Raw genomic sequence first — 24,780 nt, 5'->3', positions numbered from 1 at the left:
CCCTGTCTGGAAAGCGGTGTTAGAGAGCTAGAGAGAATTGGGAAGAGCATCAGAAGCGATCAGGAGACTTGGCAAAACCCGCTATGAGGAGACAGATCTACAAGGCTGGGATTATCTGCCTCAGTGGGAACTTAAAAGAGTGTACAAAGTGCTGGAGAAGAGAGAGTGGCAGGCTGTTTTTAACCTGCCCCTGCTGCACGTGAAATTAAAAACTGATAAAAAGAGTACTTACATGACGTACCGCGCAGAGAAATTGCAGCACCGCTGTCACCGTTAGTCGGGCCAAGATTTTGAGATTGCTAACGGGGCCGGGTATTTATATGGCTACCAGGAGCACCCAGCGCCGTGATTCGGTGCCGGCTGTTTGCCAGCGACACCCAGCCGGTCTTTACGAAGCGTGCGGCCTGCCGGCGGCCGCCGCCGGCCCCAGGCCCAGGCCGCCGGGAGCGGGGCTGCCCCGCAGGGGCTGGGAGGGGAAGGGGCCGGGCGGGGGGGAGAGGTCGGGCGCCCCGGGGCGGCCGCAGCGACGAGAGGGACGGACTCGGCGCGGGGCAGGCCCGCGGGGCGGCGGGGGCCTCCGCGGGCGGGGGGCGGCGGCTGCCGGGGCGGCGGGGGCGGGCAGACAGCCGGAAGCAGCGGCGGCGGCGGCGGCGGATGGAGGCTGAGCCGGAGCGAGCGGAGGCGCCGCGGCGGGGGGGCGTCGCCGGGGTGAGCGGGCCCGGGCCGCGGCGCAGGCCGCTCTGCCGCCGGCGGCGCGAGCTGGCCGCTAACGGCGGCGGGGCGCGAGCGGCCGCCTCCGGGCCGGGCCCCAGTCCCTCCGCCGCCGGGGCTCCGGGGGCTTGAGCCCGCGGGCGAGCGGGACGAGCGCGGCCGCGGGGAGCCTCGGGGCTGGGCGCGGGGGCGGCAGCCCCCCACCGGACGGCGGCGGCGGGGAAACGGTGTCGTCCGTCCTCCGGAGAGGCCCGCCCGGGCTTTCCGCGGGTACCGCCGCGGGGTTAGGCTGCCGTGGGACACCGTGCAGCAGGAAGGGCTGAGCGGCCCGCCGGTGCGATCGAGGGAGCGTGACCCGCGCAGCGGCCGCGGGCTGGGAGGCGGCTGCAGGGTTAGCGCCTGCAGCTGGTAACGCTTTTGCGTTGTTAGGGGAGCGGGTCTCGCTGCAGGGCTTAGCGTGACTGCAGAGCCGTTGCTGGCGTTCCCCCCCCCCCGAAGCAGCTCCTGTCAGTAACCGCGCGCCCTCTGCTCCTTTGTGTTTCCCCCTGCGCTACAGGTACTAAAGATGGGCCGTCGCGCCCGCCAGGACTTCTTTCCAGATGAAAATCTCAGCAGGAAGAATTCCCCGTCTGCTTCTCTTGGAGAGGTGGGTGTCCTGCCAGGAGAACCTGTCTGTAATCCTGCTGGTGTCTCCAGTGGAGGATTCTTCGTTCCTTCTGAGATTCTTTCCCGCGTGGTGTGCTCTGTCCTTTGAAGTTTGCCCTTAGAGTTGGGACCCGTGTGACTGCCCTGTCCCTTTCCTGGTGTTGCTCTCTGCACGATGCGTAGTTTTCACACAGGGTCGTGTCTGGGGCAGCGGTTTCTCGCCTGTGAGGAACGGAGAATAGCATCAAACAGGCTTGGGTCCTCTCCCTCCTGTACATGCGTGTCTTCCGAGGGAATTAAAACATGAGCAGGCACATAATTTTGTGACCAGTTTCGCAACCACCTGTGGTAGTAAGACAGAATACAGGTAAGCAGATGCTTTGCTTTTGCTAGTGCCAGAGTACGGTATCTGAGATGGTCAGTATCAAGTTTGTATAGTGACACTCTTTTTCCTTTCCTCTATGCACAGGCTACAAAGGTCATGCTAGGAGCCAGCTTTGCAGCATCTGAGACTTTGTCTTGTGGGTAATAATATGCAGACTCAGTTCCCACCTGGCTTTGGAGGAAAAACTTTTGTTCAGAGCCTGTTCTGTCAGTACATCTTCAAAACGTAGAAGATGGTCTGGAACCCCTCTTTCACAGGAGACTGAGGCAACATCCTCTCATACCCGGAAAGATGAGATCTGAACCCTTTCAATTCACTTTCTTGCTTAGCGCTGCAGAATGCTCAATTTCTACCCGGTAGCTTGCTCTCTGATGTTAGCATGGCTTCTCCACAGGCATCTTCTGCTGGAAGGAGCACCTGTCATGAAATGACATACAGGTTTTGCTCCCTGACACCTTCAGATGGACAAAAGGGTCATCAGACTTCCACCTTGTTGACAGTGGTATTTATTTAAATTAGATGATACTTAGCTTTTTGCAATGCCAGTCATGGTCCCCAGCATAACATATGCTTGGCTTCTTTAAATTGCAAACCCACTTTGCCCTGCTGGCCACCCTGGCACCAACTGTGCTTCAAGCTACTGCGCTTAGAGCTCTGGGACCTTCTGTCTTGGGAGTGGCTACTCCTTGGTCATCTGTGCCATGACGAAACTTTCCTATTATACTGAGTAGATTGTGTCCCAGCTATCTGTGCCGAAATGGTTTTGTGGGGGGATATTTCCTTGGAGTCCCTGTGATGCTGTTGAAAATACACTGTTATGGCTTAGCTTACAATAACACCTCCTAGAATAGGCTTTTTTTCTGGAGAAAGTATTCTCTTTTCTCTTGGTAGGCATAACGGAGAATCATCTCCCACCTATGCATTCTTCCCTCCCTGGGTATGCTATAGGAGTTCAGTGAGGGAGTTTGCAGAAGGCGTAATTTAAGAAACCAAAATAATCATGGGCCTCATAGGTAAAGAAAGTCTTAAAGAAACCAGCTGGTGGTGTAAGTGGGTGTAATTGTTGGTTAGCCTCCAGATTAGGGTGGCTCACTGTCAGATTGTTCTCTTACTGGAACTGGCCATCCTAGTTCATGGACTGATTCCCTGGTTAGAAAGGGACCAGGGCATGAGGTAGGGGTACAGCTGACTGATTGCAACTTACTGCAGTTGTACTTGGTGTGTCTCACATTATAGCCATTACAATAGCTGGGAAGAGATCGTAAAGGCTCCAGTCCTTGGGCACCCCTGAAGAGGACTAAGAAATAGTTACAATCTTGTGTCTGAAAGCGGTGAGCTTTTCAGCAGCAGAAGGGTGAGGCCTTCCATGCCTTACAAGATTCAAATATGTTATTACTGGATCTTAACCACCAGGAAGAACCATTTGTGTCAATAGTCTCCCTTCAGACAGTTCTTTGTTGCTAAATGTTGCTGTTAACTGAAAACCTTGGAGCTACTGGAGAAGAGACAAAATCCACTGTAAATAATCCTTAGCCTTTTCCTTTGCTCCAGAATTGGAGGTTTCTCAAACATGATCATATTTGATACCAAAGTGAGCATTTAATAGAACTAATATTGTTATATTGTTTTTTCCTTCACCCAAGATTGGCAATCACCTTTTACTTTTCTGGAAGCTTGGCCTTGGCTTGCCTCCAAGTGCTGGGGTCAGCTGTTGCAATGGATGTCTCATTCAGCCATCTGGTCATCTTGAAACCTTTTCAAGGAACCTTCCCAAAAGAAAAGCAAAATAAAAAAAACCCAGTACTTTTTTCTGGAACTGGCAGTAGTGGAGGAGGCCCCATGTAATTAATTTCAGCATAGGAGGATTAATTCTTATTACTGATTTTGAAGACAAAGGGGTTTGCCTTAAACCTTTGCCATATTCACACCTTCCGATGCAGTTTCATATTCAGGATTGTGATTCTGCCCTCAGTAGTTCCTCAGAGTTTTAAAACTGTTTTAAGATTCACCTTGACTTTTTTTTTTTTTTTAATTCCATGTCGATCCACCCAGTTTCCACCCAGCTCAAATTTCTGGTATGAACATACCATTTGTGCTATTGTACTGGTCTTTTGATGACACTGAGAACCATCCAGGAGGTATTTTCCAGTCAGAGCAGCTTGCTTGAAGGAAGCGAAAAGTACCTGTCTATCCATGTTTCAATGTTTGGGCTTCTTAGAAGGAAATTCACTTTGAGGGGTGAACAACTCATTTAACATAATGGAAAAGGTCTTTGTTTTGAAGTCAATAGGCAAATCATCTGACTTGGAGCATAGATCTTATCAGATTACTGCTGATCTCTCCTTGACCTAGACCCTGTCTTCTGAAAGAGACTCCAAACAATGGTCCATCTCCTCAACTGTGTGTCTGCTCTCACAAATGTGTTGTTAAAACCTTGTTTCCTAGGGCACAACTGCAATCTCTTGTGCCTTATAGCCTAATACACTTCCCCCAAGCTCTATGAAAACAGTATGATATCTTAGTATCTTTTCAGTGCCTGTTGTGTGTATATATCTCCGTGGTGTATATGTAATTCCTCTGCCCAAATCTCTATTTGATAATTCCCATTCCTGCATGGAAGTATCTGCATTACCTTCCAATTTAGACCTCTGTCTTCTCAAAGGGCCCACTAAGGGTCACAAAGCTCACAGTCTGCCTTCTGACATGCAGAGCATTCCTGCCTTTTCAGAAGTACAAATACTAACAAACAACACTGCAGCTATGTATTATTTCATGAGGCAAGAAGGAACATGATTATTTGCTGTAACTGGTAGAGTCAGCATCCTCCTGCAACAATGGCTGTGCGTGTTCGTGGCCTTTAGAACTCCTTGGCAAATCAGCAGGCACTTCTTGGGCACCCAGGGGAATATGCCGTAAATGGGAATTCCTAGAGATAAATCTGCTTGCTGCATGCCAGAACTCTGCATTTCAAACATTCATTTTCAGAGGGGTAATGTATCCATTTTTCCGTTGGGAGGCCTTTCCCATCCCCTGGCTTGATGTGTTACTTTTTACTCATCTTGATGCTGTCAAGTTTCTGACAAAATGGGACATATTCAAGCTGGTCATGTTATTTGTATGATGGGAGGGGCAGATCATATAATGAGATCTGTTGAAGATCTTTGCTGTCCCATCCTACCAGGACTTCTGGACACTTTTATAGAATAAAAGTCAAACCTTTTTCCTGACTCTAACATCACTGCATCCAACAGCCTGAATGCTGGCTTGATGACATCCACCAAAAGAAGCTGTTTGGCCAGGTTTGGAGCTCTTCAGGAGATTGATTTGGAAAGCTGAGTGGAAAAGCTTTTTTTAAAATATATCAGCAAATTTTTCCTTTTCTGTGTCTCCTCTCAGCAAGAGTGAACTATTTGCTGTTCCATAAGAAATTGGTATGCAAAAATATTGTAATGTTATCCTGCTTCCATAGTCTGTTTTCTCTTCATCCTACAGTGACGGGGTTCCCTTAGGACCTTGTTCAAGACTTCCCTGGTTTCTATTTCTTACAGTCTCAATATGATGTTGTCAGTGTCTGTCTGGCAGCACTTTGTAGATCCTTTGAGTGGAGACTGCTTTAATAGGCAGTATGTCAGCTTAAAGGATGAGGGTTTTCCAGGCTACGTTGAGAATATCTCCACACAGGGAGGACAGGATCACTCTCGCTTTGTATCAGGGTTTGCCCCAAGATCATCTAAGTTCCATGCTGGTTCTCTTCTCCATGTTTCATCAAAGCCTGGGGAAAGGCTCTGTGCTTTCACTTCTGAAAGTATGTTCTCGTGTTGTCCTACCTGATATTTGTAAGCTTGCCTATGTAGTTGTGGTTCTTGGGTGACAGTTAAAAAGTGAGCATTTCTGTGCTGTGAAAAAAACCGTATTCAGGATAGATTAATGTAGACAGACAAAAGCTTGGGCCACCTCCACTGCATATTGGAAGGATGTTCCCACAGGTGGATTTTGCAAAGCAGCTATTTGGACCTCCCCCACCCAGCTTACAAACACTCCTGGCAGTGATTCTTCAGGCTGACATCCAGGCATCGTTTAAATAGGACTGCATTACCTAACCCAAGTGAATAAACAACTGCAAACCAATTGCTGAGAGTGAAATCCATGTGGAAGATTGCTCAAAGAAGTGGTTATTTAAATGCTTTTCTAACATGTGTTGTCCAGCTGGATTTTCTTCCATGCTACTGCAAGTCCTGTACCACTTGGGCTCCGTACATCTAGAGAAGCTTAGGTCATGGTCAGCCCCGCAGAAGCCTTTCTGCTCTCGGGTGTGGGAACAAGTGGGTCCCTGGCTGACAGATACACATTTCCAACAGATTTTACCAGTTGGGCAAATCTGCTTTTATTTATGCTGCTCACTGATACGGACACTTCTCTACCCCAGCTGCCCTAACCTGCATGTAGCCTCCCTCTGCTCGTGTCATGGTAAGACCATAAGACCAGATGACAGCACAGACACTAAGTGAACTCAGATACCAAACCACTTTAATCAGAGCTATATGCAATTTATGAATTGCATAGCTTCCCTGTTCCACAGGAGAGATGATGCAGTCCAGAAGAAAAATCAGGTGGGTTAGTGTAGTGTTTCCAGCCATCCTGTGCGTACTCCTGGTGCAGGGTCATGTGATACTCTAGATTCTCTCCCTGAGTGATTCTGAACCCTGTCATTTCTAGGATAGCGTAGAGATTACTGGGTTCCTAATTGCCTCCTTCTTGCATTTGGTTCCTAACAACTGGTTGTTGCCACTGCTGGTGCTGGAAGTCTGCTCATCAGAAAGGCTCTCAACCAGTGTGCAACTTTCACAGTGATTAACAACAGGCTGCTTTCCTTGAGTTACTCATCTACCCCATAATCAAGCTACTCCCTTATATGCTATATGGTTAGCTAAAGTTCATCTACTAAAGCTAGCACTGTTGTCAGCTATGCCTATCTTAATGCTAACTGCTACAGCTCCTGCTCCTAGCGAAGGATCTGAGGTTGACTTGAGAAACAGTAGCTCCTGAAAAAAGGGCTGCAACCTGCTACAGTATATAACTCCTAGTATGACCGGTCCAGCATAATTTCTGGTCTCTGGCATGGTTGCAGAACCTATCCATACGAATCTTTCTAGTGTCCTACACACCTGAATAATTTGTTTTTTCTCATGTTATAGGGAGAAGTAAGTATGTTCTCACTCTCATTTGTAGGTTTTTTTTTCTTTAGTATGCTTTTCAAGGTCTGATTGTTGGCATACTTTCCTGCCATTGCAGTCAAACAGACCTGCTTTATAGTATCACAGCTGATATATGCATAAATGGATGCGGATATAAAAATCTTACAATGGTGGGATCAGCTTTTTACTTTGTTCAAGTGAATAAGGTTGCAAATCATGTGCTGCAGGACAGCCATTCATGTCAATCTTCAAGCTATTTTGTGCAGGCTTCCATAGTTCTTTCTTTTAACTTCTTTCTCTCTTTTTCCTTCCTGATCCTTCTAGGATGAAGACCCTGAGGAAAAGGTTGACCATGTAAGACTAGAGGCTTTCTAGGTAGATGCTGGCTTCTCTGAAGGGGACTAGTAGGACTAACCTATTCATGTGTCTGGAGACTACCTTAAGAGGGGACTCTTGTATTGGAGAGTAGGACAAAGTTTGCCTCAGATGCAGTGCCTTTCCTGCATCCTCTGTTCCTATTCCTGAGAGGTTTTTTTATTGTCTTTGTAACAGCTGCTCTTATCAGCTGCTGCATCTTGTTCTGAGGTCACGGATGTATATGTGGCCATTGGAAAGATACTCTATTTTAATTTAAAAGTCAGGGCAGCAATTAGCTAATAGAGTACAAAACCTGACTGAGCGTAGATTTGCTGTCCAGTACGGTTAGCTTGCTCCCGTAACATGAAAACTTGTCTTCAGGAAGTCTTGCTGGTGCCCCAGAGGAGAAGGCCAGCCAGTAGTAACAAGGATGTCTGCCTTTGTATTTTCTATGAGTCTTTCCTTTTTATTGTACCAGCACTGGAATGCTAATATCTGTGGTTAATAGAATGGCATCGTGCTTCTTACCAGGCTCCTGTTATACAGAGAAAAGGAATACACATATCCTTTATCCTGCAGTATATCCTCATCCTGCAGCAAAGTTAAAATATGTCTCAGCATTCATTTGGCATTAGAAGCCAGCGTGGTGCTGTTCAGAACAACCTGAGAACTAGTACCTGTTTCTGTTAAAGTCTTTGGGCTAATTGCCTTGCAATCTTCCTAACCATGGAATTGGGGTTGCCCAATTTTCCCTGGCTAGAGTTGCTCACTGTATATGTCAGACAATTAAAGCATCCTCTCCCGTACTCTTAATTGCTTCTGCTAAAGCACCAGCCCAGTACCGGTAGCATAGTAGACTCATTTGTGAAATTTAAAGTGCAGAAGAGAAACCCGTGTCACCCATCTCATTAATTCTGGCCTCAGAAGGGTATGCTCATCACAAGGAGTTAAGACTATTCAGATTAGCTCAGTTTTCTCTTGGTAGTGCTAGAGATGATATTGTAGGAAAGATCCACTGGGTTTATTCATCAGTGATGGATGGTTCAGGACTATGCCCAGAGCACTTTTCCATTTATCAGGCAAAGAGACCTCCCACTCATGGGTATAGTTTTGGGGACTGGTTACCCAATAGAAATTTTTCCTGGTAATTGATCTAAACTTCCCCCGCCCCGCACTGGAACCAGCCCTTACAGTCATTTCACTGGAACTAATTCCACCTCCATACAGTGCCCTAAATCATTGATTCCCAAGGTCTGTCTGTGGTGGCTGGTCATGTGCCACAGGCGCCTTCTTGCTTCTGGCTGCTAAATTTCATTAAAATAACTAAACTGATGTGACTCTTCCACATGAGCAATTGTTGTTGCTTCAGGGATGTTATGCAATGGTGCCTGGCAAGGAGATTTTCCTTCATATGAAATGATCCCTGCTTTGAAACCCCTCTTGTTTGGATAATTCCTGCACCCTTTATTCAGGCTTATGCTCTTAAGCATCACAGTCACACTTTATAGTATTTTTCCATTTGTAAATGCCCGTGAAGGGTAACAAAATGGTTAACTCGGTGTTGAGAAGTCTAACTGATAGTAAGCTGCTTGTAACTTTATAATACTATATGCTTACAAACTTCTGTTAATTGTATCGTAAGTCTCTTCCAAACCAATTATTATTGGAACTTTATATTATAAAGTGCGATCCAAACCTTGTTGCAGTATATCCCTCCCTTAGTCATTGCCTGGCCAAGCTGAAATACTTGGCTTCTTGAATCATTTGTCCGAAGTTGGCTCCTTCGTCCCCCTGATGGCTCATGTAACCCTTCCCTGAACTCCCTTTGGGCTGTGCTGAGTGTTACAATCTGAACTCTTCCTGGATTTGGTCCCTTGCCTCTTGCAGCACTGAAGATACTTTGTGGCTGCCTGAATACTAGCAAACAGCCCCAGCTGGGCTGGCGATGTGAACCTACCTGCTGAAGCCCTGCCCTCCAGCCATCTGCCTGCTCTGAGACTTGTTTTGCATCCCCTGGCAAACCACTCATCTTGGATCTGAATTTTTGCCAGTTGAATCACTCATTTGGCTGCACCTTCCAAGGCTGCCTGGGACACTTAGCCAAAGGCTGTAAGGCTGATCAATGGTATTATAAAGGGTGTATCCTAATATCTCAGTTAATTTGCAGAGGCAGGATAGGCAGGAGGAGTATGAACATGGCTGTGAGCCAAGATTTTGCTGGGTTCTCCTCCTGGCTTTGCCATGGATTTGGTTTGAGGCCTTGGAGAAGTCCCTCCTCTAGTTTGCTTGAGTCCCTGTCTGAAAGGAGGGTTAGAGCTTTTTGCAGAAGAACTGTGGGGATTCCCTAAATACAGATCCACAGGGGGGTTTAGATGCCTTATCCTCATAGCAAAAGCCACAGCCTGTATTATGTGCCTGTGTTGGATGTAGACAATCTCAGGATGGGTCTGTGGATCTGTTAAGGTGGTAAAGAGTGTCTGGGGACTGCAGTGTGTCTGAAACCCTGTCCTTCCATGGAGTTCTGGCCCTATTCTGAGAGCTCTGAGAGCATGTGTCCCTGCACTAGCAATGAGTGATCCTCATCCCCATCCGTGTTTTGTAGTCTTCAGTAGTGGAGTACGGCTTTTCCTTGCCTTCGGGGACCTCCAGGGACGGAGGTGTTCATTTCAATGTTGAAGCTGCGTGCTTTATACATAAACGTAAAGATTAAACCCACCATCTCCTTTCCAACCTGGAAGATACTGATTTTATTGTCCTCTTCCTCCTCCTGAAAGATGTATCAAGTAATGTTTCCTACCTCCTTAGAGAATATTATATATGATGACAAAGCTATGAGCTGTTCTAGGTCTGAGAAGGCACTCAGTCCTTTCTCCTGAAGCTGCTCTGCTTTGCAAGTGGAACTGAAAGAATTTTTGGGCCGCAGGGAAGGACTTCTAAGTGACAGGCACAACATTTGAGCGGGAAGACATCTGTTCTAGTCCTAATGAGTCCAGCTGGGACCTTGTTCTCTAGTTGTGCTTTGGTAGACATGCCATTGGTAGTCTCAAGGTCCTTCATGGACTAAAACAGGGAGAGCATGTGATTTCTGACTCTTAGCTAGGTGGATGCTGACTTCTGTGGTTCTATGTCACTCAAAGTTTGACTGATGATGTGCTTTAAGGCAAGAATTGGAAAGAGGATTTGAGGATCTGACCTTTCCAGAGGCAGCAACCAAGTCCTTCTGTAGTTCTAGTTCCCAGTGCTTTTAAAACAATTTGGGTGGAAAAGGGGCCTATTGCTTTTTAGGATAAGACAACATGTCAGGAACAATTGTTTTCAATGAATTTTTGTTGGAAGAACAACTATAAAAAAAATTTAAGTACCTGAAATGTGAAGCCAGTTGTGGACTTAAGTTGCTACATTGCCCAGTTCAGTGGGGTGGTTTGAGTGTATTTGCATCCTAAAATATAGTTCAGAATGATGCAGAGATCCCCTGGTGAGAAGCAACCTGTAATCTACCTGGGGAGATACCAGCTTGGTTACCAGAAGTACCTAAAGCTAGACCGTTTCCAGACTTGAGCTGACTCACATGGATCTTGCCTGCAGGTGTGTCTGCACCTGTGGTGTAGACATGGCCTGGGGCTTGATATGATCAGGGCCTTTAATCAGAGCGGTATTTTCCTGACCCAGTTCTTACCCTCGCACAGTGGTTGGCACCCAGCTCCAAACTCTCATACCATTGTCTGGTCTGGTCTGGATCTGCATGGCAGCAACCCCCCCAAGTGCTCTTCCCCACATCTGCTGAAACTTTGAAATGTGCGACTGAGGAGCCCAGCACTGGCTGCGCTCAGCTTGGTCCTTACTGGGGGACCTTATATGTGTAAAAATAATCACAGTCGTTTAGGCACTGTCCAGCCACTCTAGTTCAGGGAGTTCTTGACCTAAGAATTTGTGTATAATTGTAATGCAGTCCCTTATAGCCCTTTTTGTATCTACAACTTGCACTGCAGTAAGATCTAGAGAATGTTGGTGTGTGACTGGGACAAAAAGTTCCTATCCCAAACACCTTACAGTCTGACTGCATTGTTTAGCATCCTGTTCTTGCCTGTGATCTTCAGCTTGTAGAAGAGCCCTCACCAGGGGCTAGCTGCATTTTATGTATGGCATGTTGCCAGGATTTTGCCTTCTTAGGCATGCAGTTGAGAGTGGGATGGACTGGCAGTAGATAGCTCTTGAAGTGACTGGCATCTCTGAGAACCTGGGAGGGTTCTCTGTGGTTGTTGCACACTGTGAGTGCCCTCTCCGTCTGCATGTTTGTACTGGGCTGAGCTGAATTTGTCCCTCCACGTCCCAGGGTTTCTATCATCTGTTTGGATTCTTGCATTCTGCTAATAAACACCCTTCACCAAAGGGAACCAGCATCCAAGGAAGCACTGGCTTTTTTACCTGCTTCCATTTTACAGGATTGCTTCTTTTTTTCCAGTGGTCTTCTGGTTGCTTGTAGAAATGCTGGACTCCCGGCCTGTTCCTGGGGACCGCTCAGCTGGAAGTTGGCCAGATTCTCCAGGAGGAATCTCAAAAATGCAGCTGAACTTTTGTTCCCTAATTAGGCCAACTTCCCCAGTGTGAGCCCCAGCACTGCATGGCCTGGAGCTCCCCAAGGCCTTGCGCTGCCTCTCTCCCGTGCACCCCGAGTGGCTGGCCAGCAAGGCAGTTACTTTCAGCTTTCTGAGCTTATTTACTAGCCTTTTGATGACAACTACTGAAATAGCATTTCTAGTCAGCCATGTTTCCCAGCCTTTCTAGTAGTACCCCCCCTGCTTGGCTACCTTGATGTGGATTAGGGACAATCCCATCAAAAACAGTTTTATTAAAAGCTTTTCCTTTTTCACACATTTGTTTCATGCTTTGAGTGCTCCTGGACCCACTTGAAGGCAACAAAAGAACTGTAGGAGTGGTAGAGATGGATGAGAACATGTCTGACAGTATGTAGCAGAAGGTAGTAGCAAACTGTTTGAGATGTTCATGGCTAGGAGGGCTGGAGGGGCACTTCACTATAACTGTGGGTTGTGAGAGGATTCTGCCTGGTAAACCCTTGCTCAAGGAATCAGACTGTTGTGTGCTGCTTCACTGTTTTCATGCAGGGGAGAGCAGTAACTCTTGAGACAGGTTAAGGTGCCAAATGCAATATGACAGCTTTCCTAGCAGGTGCACGTGTAAGCTGACTAGATAGCTGACCACTGTTTTAGGGAAGAAATTCTTGATAGCTGTTTAACAATATGAGCTGCTCCATTACCTGCTGTGATAGATGAGTGAGAACATTTGAAGCCCCCAAGAACTATTTCTGTCTCAATAGCACTTTCCCTAGTAAAGGAAGGTCAATGACCATGAAGAAGGACAGTTTGTGGATGAAATGGAAATCCAGTATTTTCTGCTAGGCATTTCAGATATGCAGAAGTCCTTGGAGGGGATTCATTAAAATCAGATGCACTACTTGAACCGTCTGTGGACATGATAAAGAGGGCTAGCAGAGATGGGTTGTTCTTTGCAAAAAGCCGAGGCTTGCATAGGTCTGGGAACTGACCCTTTCTGATATCACGTGTGCTCTGAGATTGGTATAGATTGTAAGTGTTATGTGGCTGCTTGGAAGCAGTGGGGCTATTTGACTTACAGCTCCTTAATTGGCAGCAGTCAAAACTAATTCATCAGGCCTGTTTGTGGAGATTTGCTTTTCCTCAGTCAGGGGAGCCTCAGGCAACTCGCTGGAGAAGAGGAAGCTTGAGACTGGCCATGCTTCTTTCTTTCTGCTCCATGGTCAGTAGTGGATAAAAGCAAGGCACCTACATACTGTATCAAATTTCACAGTGTTTGTATATTGGGCAGAACATAGATCCCACACATTTTAGGAGATGTATTAGATGACAGGAAGATTGTGTGTCCTCTGTTGCATGCTGTCAATGTCATTTGAGTCCCTGCTTCCCTGCACAGAGTGCTCGCTGTTTCAAAGGAGTTGTCATGTTGATGAAGGTAAATTAATCCATATTTCCAGACCTGCCTGAGAATCTGAGGGACCCAACATGTCCATAATATGCTTGTTTTGTGGTAGGTCCTAAAAGAAACTTTGCTGGACCCTGAGGATCCAGAGGCACACAGGGTAGTTGCTTCCATGAGAGAAGCAACATCCAACTAGCACCTTCAAAACAGCAGACATGATCTGACAAGTAGCCTGGAAATTTCTGCCTTAATGGGGAAGCCAAATTAGAATTCTACATCTGTCTGATAAGAAAGGGCCTGACTACTGATAAAGAAGAAGGTAGACTTTCTACTTCAATGCAGGAGAGATGGAATTCAGGCCAGTCATTTTTCAAAGGGAGAGATAAAATACTGATTATGGTGGTAGTATGAAAGTGTTGGTAAGAGATGTGGCCTGAGAAATACTGTAAAAGTACCATCACAAAAATGGTGAACTGAGTTTCTGAGAAACAATAAAATAAAAAGCTCAGACCATGGCAACGCTCCTTGAAAAAGTGGATTATCTGCAGAAACAAAGGTAGAGGAAATCTTCTGGAGATAAATAACTGACAAAACTTAAGTGGAAAAGCAAACCACAGCAAGCAAGTGATTAGTTAATGCAGTGAAAGAGCACCAAGAGCTGAGAGAGAACACAGTTGTCAGGAGCTGGTGGCATCTCAGTGTTTGAACACCAAACCATTTGGGTGTATATCTTAGCTTTGCATCTGGGAACATACCTAAAAATCTTGCCCAAGATATAACACATAGGTACCAACAAGTTCTGATCATTTAAAGCCCCCAGTCTTTTTCACCAAAGGTGTGTTCAGGAGCACATTTACTCCATTACAGAAGACCAATGTCCTCTGTTTCTGCTCTGCTCCCTCTGGGGTTGACGTTCTTCCCACTTTCTGTCTCAAGCTCTTGCTTGCAGCTGCAACGTCCCTACCTGTCACCATATTATGGCAATGCACGACATTGCATTCTCAATTGTAAATTATGCTGAGGTTTTAGAAATGTGAACGTATATGAAGGTAAGTTTATTTACTTGACAAAAGTGCATGTGGCATGTGACCTTGTTATGGCACTTTCCAGGCAACTAACAAAGAAAAGCTATTTATCCTTAGCTGACAGTTAACATTGACTTTCCTGTTGCTAGTGCTCCTGTAGGCAGTTCAAAAAGAATTACCTGATTTATTGCAAGAGGAATAAAAGACCTGTAGGTATATGTGAGGTGTTTGTCAGAGTCTGACACGTTCAGGGTTGCCTGGTGTGTATGATCAATGGGAAGATGTTACAACATTGGCAAGACATTGGAATCAAACCCCTAGATGCCATGGAGTTGTGCCCTGTGCAAAGACTGGGGCAGTCATTCTCATCACCCTCTGATCTGGAGTGCCACACTTGAGATATCTTTGATCTGAAGCCTAGTTTTGATGATGAGGGAATTAAATTGCAGGTCCATTGGAATGCCCTGGAGATTCATTGCCTGGAATGCCCTGGAATGCTGCATTTTCCCTCAGCCTTATGGCCCAGGTTCTTTGGTGACATTTGTGTAACTCCGTGCACCTTTGTGAGGAGCTGCGAGGCTGTGTTGGGAACACGGCCTGCTGGCTATCAGAGGGATGGTGGGAGGGGAGGAGGGTTGTTTGCATGGGAAGGATCTGTGTAGGAGGGAGTGTGTTTTTGAGGTAGGGGTGTGTGTAATGGGAATAGGGATGTTTATGTGGGCATGCACGCCCATATGTGGTGTGTTTTTCCCCTTTTTCCTGGGCTCTGGGTGTGTCCAGAACCGAATTCAAAATGCTCCTTTTTTGGCACTGTAGCCTCTTCTCTGGTTTGGCATCTTAAGAATCTGGGGGAATCATTTAAAGATCAGAAAACTCCATTCACTTGGGCCCCTGAAGGCTTCACATTCTGTGACATGGTCATTCCAGTCGACTGAGCTCTGTCCCCTGCGGATGAGCCCATATAAGGAGGCTGTTTCCTGCGTTTCACGCTCCCTGCCTGTCCCTCTGCCCTCCTGTGCTCCCTTTGCTGAAGAAAGCTGGTATTTTGGGACTGCAGCTCCTGCCTCATTCCTGCTCCCTGTTTATTTTTGGAGGATGACTATTTTTGCTCCTATCAGGGAGCTATGCAGGGTCGTGCCCCCTCCCTGCAGCAGGCAGTGGCTGCCCCTGGCAGGGTCTCTTCATTTCCCACACTCACAAACAATGTTTCTGCTTCAAGAAATAAACATGGGAGACCCCTACCATCAGGGGTTAGCTCAACCTCTTCCTCATCTGTGGCAAGAGGTAATTTGACTTTGGCTCAGGGTTGACCCTACCACACACGCAAGGTCCTCTCTGTCCAGTCAAAAATCCTCAGGAGTTGCCCAGCTTGTTCCCTTTCGTAATAAAAGCTGTGGGAGCCATCTGCCCCGCCCCCCCCCTCCGCCCCGCCATTGCTCCAGCTTAGGCTCCTTTGCAGTTACCGTTTTTCCGTGTTTTGGGACATCTTCTACCCAATCATCCTTTCTCATGATGGTCCCTTCACAGGTCCCTGTAACCCATCTTCCCTCACTGGGCAGCATCAACTGGGAACTATATAAACTGAAATTCATCCACTGGGTTCACCTTGCCCTTCTGCTTTCACCACTGCCTGTCATGCAAAACACTGAAGGCACTGTACGAGGTGCTTCAGGCAGGTGGAACCAAGCCCAAAACTGCAAAAGGCAATAGGCAATTGTCACACTGTGGGCACTCGTGACCCCATTCTTTGAAAATTCCCATCTTAAGCCCCAAGCTGAATTCATGTTCTCTCTTGCTGTGTGGCAGAGTGCCACACAAGACAATGCAAGAAAAGAGCAGGGAGAGTTTTTAAGCTCCAGATGATTTCCCCTTTAGCATTTCAGTGGTGGCAGTGGTGGGATTCATCTCAACTAGCTTTAGAGGTGTTTGGTATGGCTGGCTGTATCTGAACTTGGCATCTAACCTCTTGTTCTAGGCAGTGGACAAAAGCAGATGCTTTTTAGGAACAGTTCCTCATCTAAAACAAGATGTCTAAAATGTGCTGCCTTGTAGCCTAGGAAAGATGTAACATGATAATACCAAATGTGGGAAGCAGTAATGAATGAGTTCCCGGTGAGCCGTATTTTGCCAGGGGAAGGCATCCTTGGTGGATCAGTCTGCTACTGTTCTGTGTGTCCTGGACAAGTCAAAGGCACACAGACCTGAAACTTGTCAAGATACTGATTAGTGACACATCTTTTGCTTACAGAGACCCCTAAAAACCTGTCCTACAATATTTGTCTTCCTTTTATTTTATGAATAAACAGCATTTTAAAAATTATCTCTCCATCTCCATTTGGTAAAGTGTTACATTAGTATGTGTGGACCTGGTGTCTCAGTTGGCTTGACTCTGCTTGGACTGGAGCTGGCTGTAACATGTCTCTTCTCTTTATTAAAGGGTCCACCACCTAAACCCCCACGCCGGCAAGGAGGCTGGGCAGATGATCCTGTACTGGCACCTACCAGGTGAGTCCTCACCTCTTTCCTTATTAAGAGGGGCTTAGGCATGGATTAAGTGAACATTACTAGTTGGGCTTTGCTGTCACAGGCATTGGAACAGTTTTTCTGGATCTTGTAGATGGCCTGTGTCTCCAATGTCATTGTAATGCCTTCAAACCGCTTGAAGTATTGCTCTTGCTTGGTTCTACTGGCTAATGCTTTTTATAAATTGGCCTGGTGGGGCTCAGAACTGTGTACATGTCACTGTCTGCCAGAGGCAGTATATTTCTTACCTGGTACAGTAACTGGAAGGAGTCAAGAACATAGTAAGCATGTTAAATGCAGGAGCTGGGAGGAGGGGGATTTGACTGGTTGCGTCCTTTCCAGGACAGTGACACATGACAGTGCCCCACTGACAAGAATGCAATGAACAGTTCAGGATCTAGTGGTCTGCCTTGACAGTAAAGGTGAAATTTGTCGATATTTATGTGTGTATGGGGTTATGGTATAATGAAGATGGACGGAGATGGTCAGTGAGAAGAGATGGGAGGAAAAAACTACAAATTGTAGAGTGTAGGTTGAGAAGCCTGATGCTTATGAAGGACACCTAAGAGGAAGGAAGTACCTGGACATGGTAATAGAATGGGTATGAAAACTAAAGGACAGTTCAGACTGGGAGGAGATGACTTGATTTCAAGCTATCTGTTATTTTTCAAGCTGTAAAGTTATGCTGGTGTTACAGTTCCTAGTCACAGAGCTGAAGAGCTCAGCCATGGAGTGGTGTATATGGTATACATTAAAGCCTATAATAAGAGTGAATATGCCTGGACATATACTTTGGAGGCACTCTGATTTATGGAAAAGTTACGTATGTTCTTTCCTGGAATCCTGAGAATGGGAGAGGACATCCAGAAACCTGTTATATAGTCAGTATTTCTTGGGAGGTGAGAAGAGTGGTTTATATTCTGGGGTAGCCTTTCTGGAAAACAGTACTTTTCTGGGAAAATTATCACTTTGTTAGTCTCTGAAGAATAAATCAGCTGAAAATCTGGAGACTGGAGTAAGCAAAGGAATAAAGATCTCAGCCTGAAGTCCTTCTGTTCCTCTCCAGTTTAACTCTGATAATGGTATTATTTTTCACGGGCTGGCTGCAGCTAGAAGTTGCCATTGCAAAGATGCATCCACCTCAGGGTTGTAAAAAAATGCCACCCATGATCCTGGATCTTTGTAGGACCAAGCAGAAGCTTTACGGAAATGTGACAGCAGAGAACAAGGGTGAATTGCATTGTTTAGGAAAAATATATTATGTAATTGTTGGCTAGGTGAAGGAATGGATTGGAGGTAATACAGTTATTCAGGGCTGTGCCTAACGTGACCTGGAGGACAGTGTACAGGTTCCTAATGTAACCACTGTGCCATGTGCTAGTTTAAGATGTTTTCCATTGTTTGACATTAGCCTCATCTAATAGCTTTGGAGCAGTAGCTGTCAGTGGTGCTTCTTCAGCATCCCAATTGCATGGTTTACAGATAGAGTGGGTGTCTGGAGTAAATACTCCTATGAGGTTGGACACAATTTGGGAAGGCTGCAGACCTTTCTAACTGTGAGACTCTGCACAATGGGACATAAGTTGAAGATGTGCCCCTTGCTCAGTCATGCATATGATATCATGTTATATCTGACTATTCTTTTCATTTGTATTACAAGCTTTTATTGAATAAATTTTGTGAAGGGGAGGTTTGTTCTGACTTCCTTTAGTTACATGAGGTACAAGGATTTTGTACTAGTTCCCCCGTCTTTTCTTTCCTTCAGCTGTGTATTCTCCCCAAGCTGATCTCTCTTCTTTCCCTTAAAAAAGTCTGAGATTCTGGCCTGTAAGGCTGTCTTTGTGACATATCCCAGAGTAAAGCCTTCATGTGAAAAGTCTGAGTCATTGGCTGATGTCATACCAATGTTGCTGTAGCTTTGTTGTTTCTGTTTTCTCAGGCTCTATCTCCCCACAGCTTTTCAAACAATTTGACTCAGTTTGGAAGCCCATCAAGTTAACTTGCTCCAATTTCACTAGTGTAGATGTAGTTAGAATAACATGCTTCTATTGATATATCTGATGTAGGTATAAGCACTTTTATGCCAGTGTAACTGAGCTTACACTTGGGAGTTGTACTACTTTAAGTAATTTGTTTTTCAGAACTGACAGTATTAAAATCTGTGGTTTGTGTTTTTTTTTTTTTTCCTTAGAAAGGAAGGATGAGCAGAGTGGCTACAGTTAAATTTTCTGTGTTGTGTAAATATATTGTGGGTCAGATGGGATACTGCAGCCACTTGTGAAATGATCTTGTAGCTGTTTATGTTTTATTCTCTCCTCATTTGAGGTCTAAGCTTTTAGTTCTGTTTCTGAAAGATGCAGTCAGTTGCAACTGCACACTTGTTGCTTTTTCTGTAGGGATAATTAAACTCTTTTCTGCTGCATTTCTAGTTCAGAGTCTTAGCAGTGTGAAATGATCACTTGAAATTTTTCTTTTTGTTTCCATTTGGCACATGTTAGAATAGAATTTAATTTGCAACCTGGTTTTCTGTTTTTCTACCCTTGCTGCCCCCTCTTAGTCCCTTACCTACCCAGCTCTTGCCATACCTAGGTAAACTTGGAAATATTCTCACCATCTTGCTGATTCTTTCCATCAGACTACTGCTGTCTCAGACTGTTGCAAGATGGGAAGAGGAGGGGGGCCCTTAAGGTTTTCCAACCTGTAATTAGTTTTGAAATTAATTCACACAGATGGTGTGCAAGTACGATAAAGTATTTTCTGAGTTCCCATAGCATTTACCGGTGCCAGATATTTAAATTCCTGAGAACTATCAAAATACTGTCTTTTACTGATAAGTTTTCAAAAATCAAGCATGGAAAGATTACTTTGGACTCCCAGTACCTCTGTAGAGCAGCTGTCATTGCTAGGACTCCCATTTTGTATTTACAAAACACAAATGGATAATGGATAATGATGAGGACTGCAGGTAAGTGTCTGAGCAAACCCTCAGACTGGTCCTCTGCAATCAGCAAATAAATGGTGCAAAGTAGTGAGAGAAGAATCTTTTTTCCTTACCGATATGGGTCTCTGCACCTGAATCTGCTGTATTTATTTAAATTTGTAGTCAAGAGAGAAGAATCACTCTCTATGAGAAGAAGCAGTCCCATTGCTGCCCCAGCAACGTTCTAGCCCCAGTATTAGAGGAAAGGGGACCAGCCAAGAACTTAGGCAGCCACCTGGGGCCTAGTACCCTGCTGAGATTACATAAATAACAGTAATTACGGCTGGTTTTGCTACAGAAGCAGCTCTCTAACCACTGGATGGAGCCCAAGTGCCATTCTGAACGCTGTGCTGATGTCCTTAATGACATCAGTGTTGACACTTGTGACAAGCAAAGCAGAGGTTTATTGTCAGGTTATCTCATGCATCAGAAGGAAGAAACACAAAGCGCTTGCCAATGGGAAGAGGGAACTTACTTTTTCATACTGGTGAGGATTTGACAAAGGAGAGGTGCTTCCAGGATCCATTTAATTCCAGCTTCTGCTGATCTCATCTCTCTGACTTTCCTTACAGAACTTCATCCATTTTTTTTCCCTATTATTATCATCTTTATTTCCTTGCTTCTTGGGATACTTCCAGTTTACTTGGGTCCTTGATCCCTTTGGTCTTGCAGTCAGCCCTTTAAAATTCATACAGTTCTGGAGGCAGCAGCTAAGGTTGTTGTGGAATAAACACAGCTCATTTCAGGTGGCCCTGCAAGCAAACGCAAATGCTGTTTTCAGTAGGAAGTGCCTTCCAGTGCCTGCACATGTACCTCCTTTCTTCTACAGGCATCGTGGCAGTTTAGCAACAGGTGCTCCAGCTACAACTGAAATTTCTCCTTTCTGACTGATAGGTCATGCAGAGTTGGAATAATCAAGGCTTGTTTAGGAGAATGACCACGCTGAAGTATTTTGGAACAGAAGTGGTGGTACTGTGTCCAGGAATGCATTTAACAAGAAGGTGAATATTAAGGGCCTGTAGGAAGGAGGGGAATGCAGTTGGGGTGACCTTTAGAGCAGGGTAACCCATCCTCTGTGTAGATATCATTTAGTGCTCTGGAGGGTGGGCAATGGTGAGATTGCACCCTGGAGCTGGAGGAAAGTTATTTAAGAGATTAAGGGGTTTTATGATTCAAGGTCTCTAGAGGTAAGTAAAGTTAAAAACCTCCTGTTTCAAAAATATGGGCTTAAACTATCCTCCGTTGTATCTATACGAAATGACCCCAGAGAGTGCCTGGTTTATAGAACCTCTAGCCATCCCTGTCTTGCAAGTGGGAGTAGTAAAGTGCTCATGAGTTTCTCTATCTGACATGGTAGGGGGAAGTTGGCGTCATTGCTTCTGCCCTCTACTCCCAGTCCGGCAGTGTTGAGGTAAATCTCAGGCTGGGCTTCCCTGTGACACTGCCATGTTAGGAATGGAGCCAGGCTCCTGGCTGTGGGGAAGATGGCAGCCTCACTCTGCATCTTGCAGCCATCTGTGGATGTCCTCAATGATGTGAAGAGTATAGGCACAAAGGATCAAGGCTGCCAAGTCAGGGGGCACAACTTAGAAGGAGAAGAAAGAAAAGGAAGTCTGATTAAGTTTTGTCTTGAAGTGTCTGTTTTTGGGTTTGTCCCTGCATTGATCTGCAAGGGAATGAGGCAAGTAATGGCCCCTTGGGGACCTTCAGGACTTTCCTCTCAATGTCAGCCGTCATTTTCAATCACCCTCTCCCTCCCAGCCATTAATTTTGGCCCAGGATCATGGGGACTTGTCCATCTATCACTCCTAATTGACACTAAATGATCTGTCAGTTTATTGATGAACGGCAGGAGTGGAATTGTCACAATATATTTTACTTTCTAACAACTCCTCCTGACAATTTTACCTTGTCCATCTCACTCTCCTCACATAAATCTCCATTGGCCTCTCATTCCTTCTCTTGGGCTGATCTGGTGCCAGCCGCCTCCATGCCATCGGCACGCATCAAGGACATCAAGATGGCGGTAAGCTGCAATGTGCAGGCCCAGGGTGGGCTTTTTCCTCTCCCCCCCCCCCCTTTTTCTTTTTTCTTTCTTTTTTTTTTTTTCATAGGCTGGATGTTCCAGGAATGCTAACAGGCTCTTGTCCTCTTGTCCCTCCATGTCATTGCTGGGGTGAGCTCTCCTTGGTGTTTCTGTTTAGACTCAGTAAAAATAACTGGCAGAAAAAGGAAAGTCCCTAAGAGACAGAAGAGTCACCTGAGAATCTCTCAGTACCATGGCTGTGATGGGGGATTTTTTTCCTTTTAATCCTGCTTAGTGTGACTTGCAAGGGTTTTCTGCAAAGGGAAAATGCTAGACTTGTGCCCATTCCTGTGTCTTTGCAGTGCCCAGAGGAGCCTGGAAAAAGAGATGGCCTTTTTCCCCCCTTTTTTCTTTTTTTTTAATAATTTCCTTTTTTTTTTTTTTTTTAATTTCCCTTTTTCTTTTTTTCTTCTTTCTTTTTCCTTTTTTTTTCTAAGCTAGATTTCTGTTTATTTTTTCTGTTAGTGAAGTTTTCTTTGACTTCTTTTTCCTGAAAGATACTGGGCAATGGAAGAACTAGTAGGATTGTAGCATCTTGCTCCCCTAGAAAATGAAGCCTGCATGACAAAAATGGAACAAGAGTATGACATTTTTGGTAACAGTCCATGTAAGCTGCTGAGGTGGCAGAGTGTGCTCAGGGTGAAGTCTCTTTGATTTTTTTTGACTGAGGCCAAAGCATCTTCCTTCTTTAGTTCTCTGCATCTCCAAGGAATTTACCAGCAAATTCAGGGGATACTATTCTTGCTGTTCCAAATATTTCTAGTTTAAAAAAGCAAAACACTGTTGAAGAACACATGCAGTTTGCAACCCTCTGGTATCTATCAAACCCAAGGCTAAAAACTTGTCTGGCCTTTGTAGGTCACCTCTAAATTGGCTGTGAAGTCTAGCTTAATGCAGTTTACCTGTGGAAAGAGACCTACAACGACCTGATCCACGTGCTTGGCCCTATTTCCCCCTCCCCCAGTCCCCCTTCCCATATAACCCCTCTACTATTCTCAAGTTCTTAATCCAAGTTCTTAAAATATCTTCTTTCAGAAGCTGTTGCTCTCAGATGACAGCACAAGGTGCCGTTCAGTAATAAACACCTAGCTCTTCCTAGTATTTTTCATTTAAATGTTTTCGGTAAGGCAAATAACAAGAAAGAAGTCTTCAGCCTGGTACTTCAGAATCGCAAGTTTGTTCTCTGTTGTGGGATTTGAAAAAAACAAACAACCGTAGGTACTTTTTCTTTGCATTCTGGTTCTGACTCCTTTAGCAGTCAGTTATTCTGTGTAACCATGAGGATCAGAAGTGTGCTTTTCCCTTTAAATGGAAACTGAAATGCTCCTGTAACCTCAAGAGCCGTTTGGTGTGAGTTGGCCCTGGTGCTTGTTGGAGACCAAAAATGTGATCACTTGGATGGGAGTCCCTGTTCTCAGGGACTGAAGATGTGTGGTGAATACCTCTAGAAACTGCAGCGCTGTTTTCCCACACAGCAGGAATTCGTATTGAGTGTTGTTGTTTTTTCTGTTGCTCAGTGGCAGCTCTGAACGGCTCTGCTGGTCAGCTCTCTAGCAGTGAGCGAGTAGGGGAACCCTGGGAACATCTGTTACTGGACAATGCACTGAGTAGGCTGAGGTTCAATGACCCCCGTGAACTCTGTCAGCTTGTTCTTTCGTGCCAGTTCCTAAAGTCCCACTTGCCAGAGCTTTCCTCCTTTGTTGTTTCTGCTAAGCAAGCCCACCTATTAGGACACGAGGAGAAACAACACTTCTGCTAGAGATTGATTACTGCCTCACAAGCCTTATTTCAGCTGGAGCCAGCTAGCCGCAGTGTTGATCAGATCCCGTCCCACAGAGCATGCCTGCTCATCGCTGCATCCTTCTTCCTCCAGTGCTGTGCTCCAGGGCAGTGTGTTCAACATGTGGTCCGGGCAGCCCAGGGAGCCTGTGAGGGGCCAGAAAATGGATGGGGGACCATTACCATTTAAAACAATGTGTGTCTGCCCAAAACCCCGTTGTAGAGATATAGATAGCCATGTGCCCCAGGGCTTGGAAGTAGAGGGCTGTGAGGTGACATCCTATGATAGAAATAAAGGCTCATAGTAGTCCTCACTCTGCTGAAATCAATGGCAAAACTTGCCTTGATTTTAGGAGATGTGAAGATTGGACTCTGTGATTTAATCAAGGCAAATCTGGCTTTTCCAGGCTGCCACAGTCCAGGGAGAGGGGGTGGAAACTTAAACAACTGATCGGAGCCCCAAGGAAGGTGCAACGGGATAGCTGAGAAGACACCTTGTGGTAGTGCTTTCCAGCACGGGCTGCAGTTCTAGTTTACATACAGCTTCGATAAGTGATTTTCTCCCCGTGTGCCTCAGCAAAGAAGCAGCGACCAAGACCCACACTTGGAGAGCTGGGAGAACCGATCAGTTAGCACTTGTGCGTCAGATTGGATGTGTAACTTAGTTGTGCCTTAGGCTATTGAACAAGCTGCAACTCTTAGCTCTCCACCCACTCACTGTGGTGATGGGCATTAAAAAAATACTTGAGCAAGAGAGTACAACGTCCTTTTTAATCTTTTTTTTCCCCCTCCTCCCTCAGGCCTAGACCTGAACTACAGTCTGTGCCCTAGAGGCAAAAGGCTTCATGTCTCCCTGCGGGCTGAGCCAAGCCTTCGGCGTTGGGGTGGGTACGGTTTTGGATGGAAGCGCAGAGGCAGAACGCCGGCCAGTGACTAGCTTCCTGCGCACGCAACCCATCTCTCAGCTCTCGCTTTGATCGCCCTGCTCTCTCAAAACAAAATGTATCTCTGAACATCAGGACGTTCCCTTTTCTTCCCTTTCATTCTTGTAGCAAGAGGGCAGCTCGAAGCAGCTTTCTGGTTCCACGTGAGTCATAAAGAGAAGTGGCTGAGACGTGCCA

At 45.8% G+C, this 24,780-nt stretch overlaps 1 protein-coding gene across 1 annotated transcript in view; it reads left to right on the top strand.

The window, feature by feature from the left end:
- Positions 1-24,780, top strand: part of IFT43 (intraflagellar transport 43) — a 46,248-nt gene continuing 21,468 nt past the window's right edge. The window contains 5 exon segments of the mRNA XM_075030133.1: positions 1-508; positions 510-708; positions 1,268-1,357; positions 7,261-7,290; positions 16,729-16,796. Coding sequence (XP_074886234.1) covers positions 321-508; positions 510-708; positions 1,268-1,357; positions 7,261-7,290; positions 16,729-16,796 — 575 coding nt within the window. The 5' untranslated portion in view covers positions 1-320.

Source organism: Buteo buteo, chromosome 6 (assembly GCF_964188355.1).
Source record: "Buteo buteo chromosome 6, bButBut1.hap1.1, whole genome shotgun sequence".
NCBI classification, from domain to species: Eukaryota; Metazoa; Chordata; class Aves; order Accipitriformes; family Accipitridae; genus Buteo; species Buteo buteo.
This window is presented reverse-complemented; position numbering and strand designations above follow the sequence as displayed.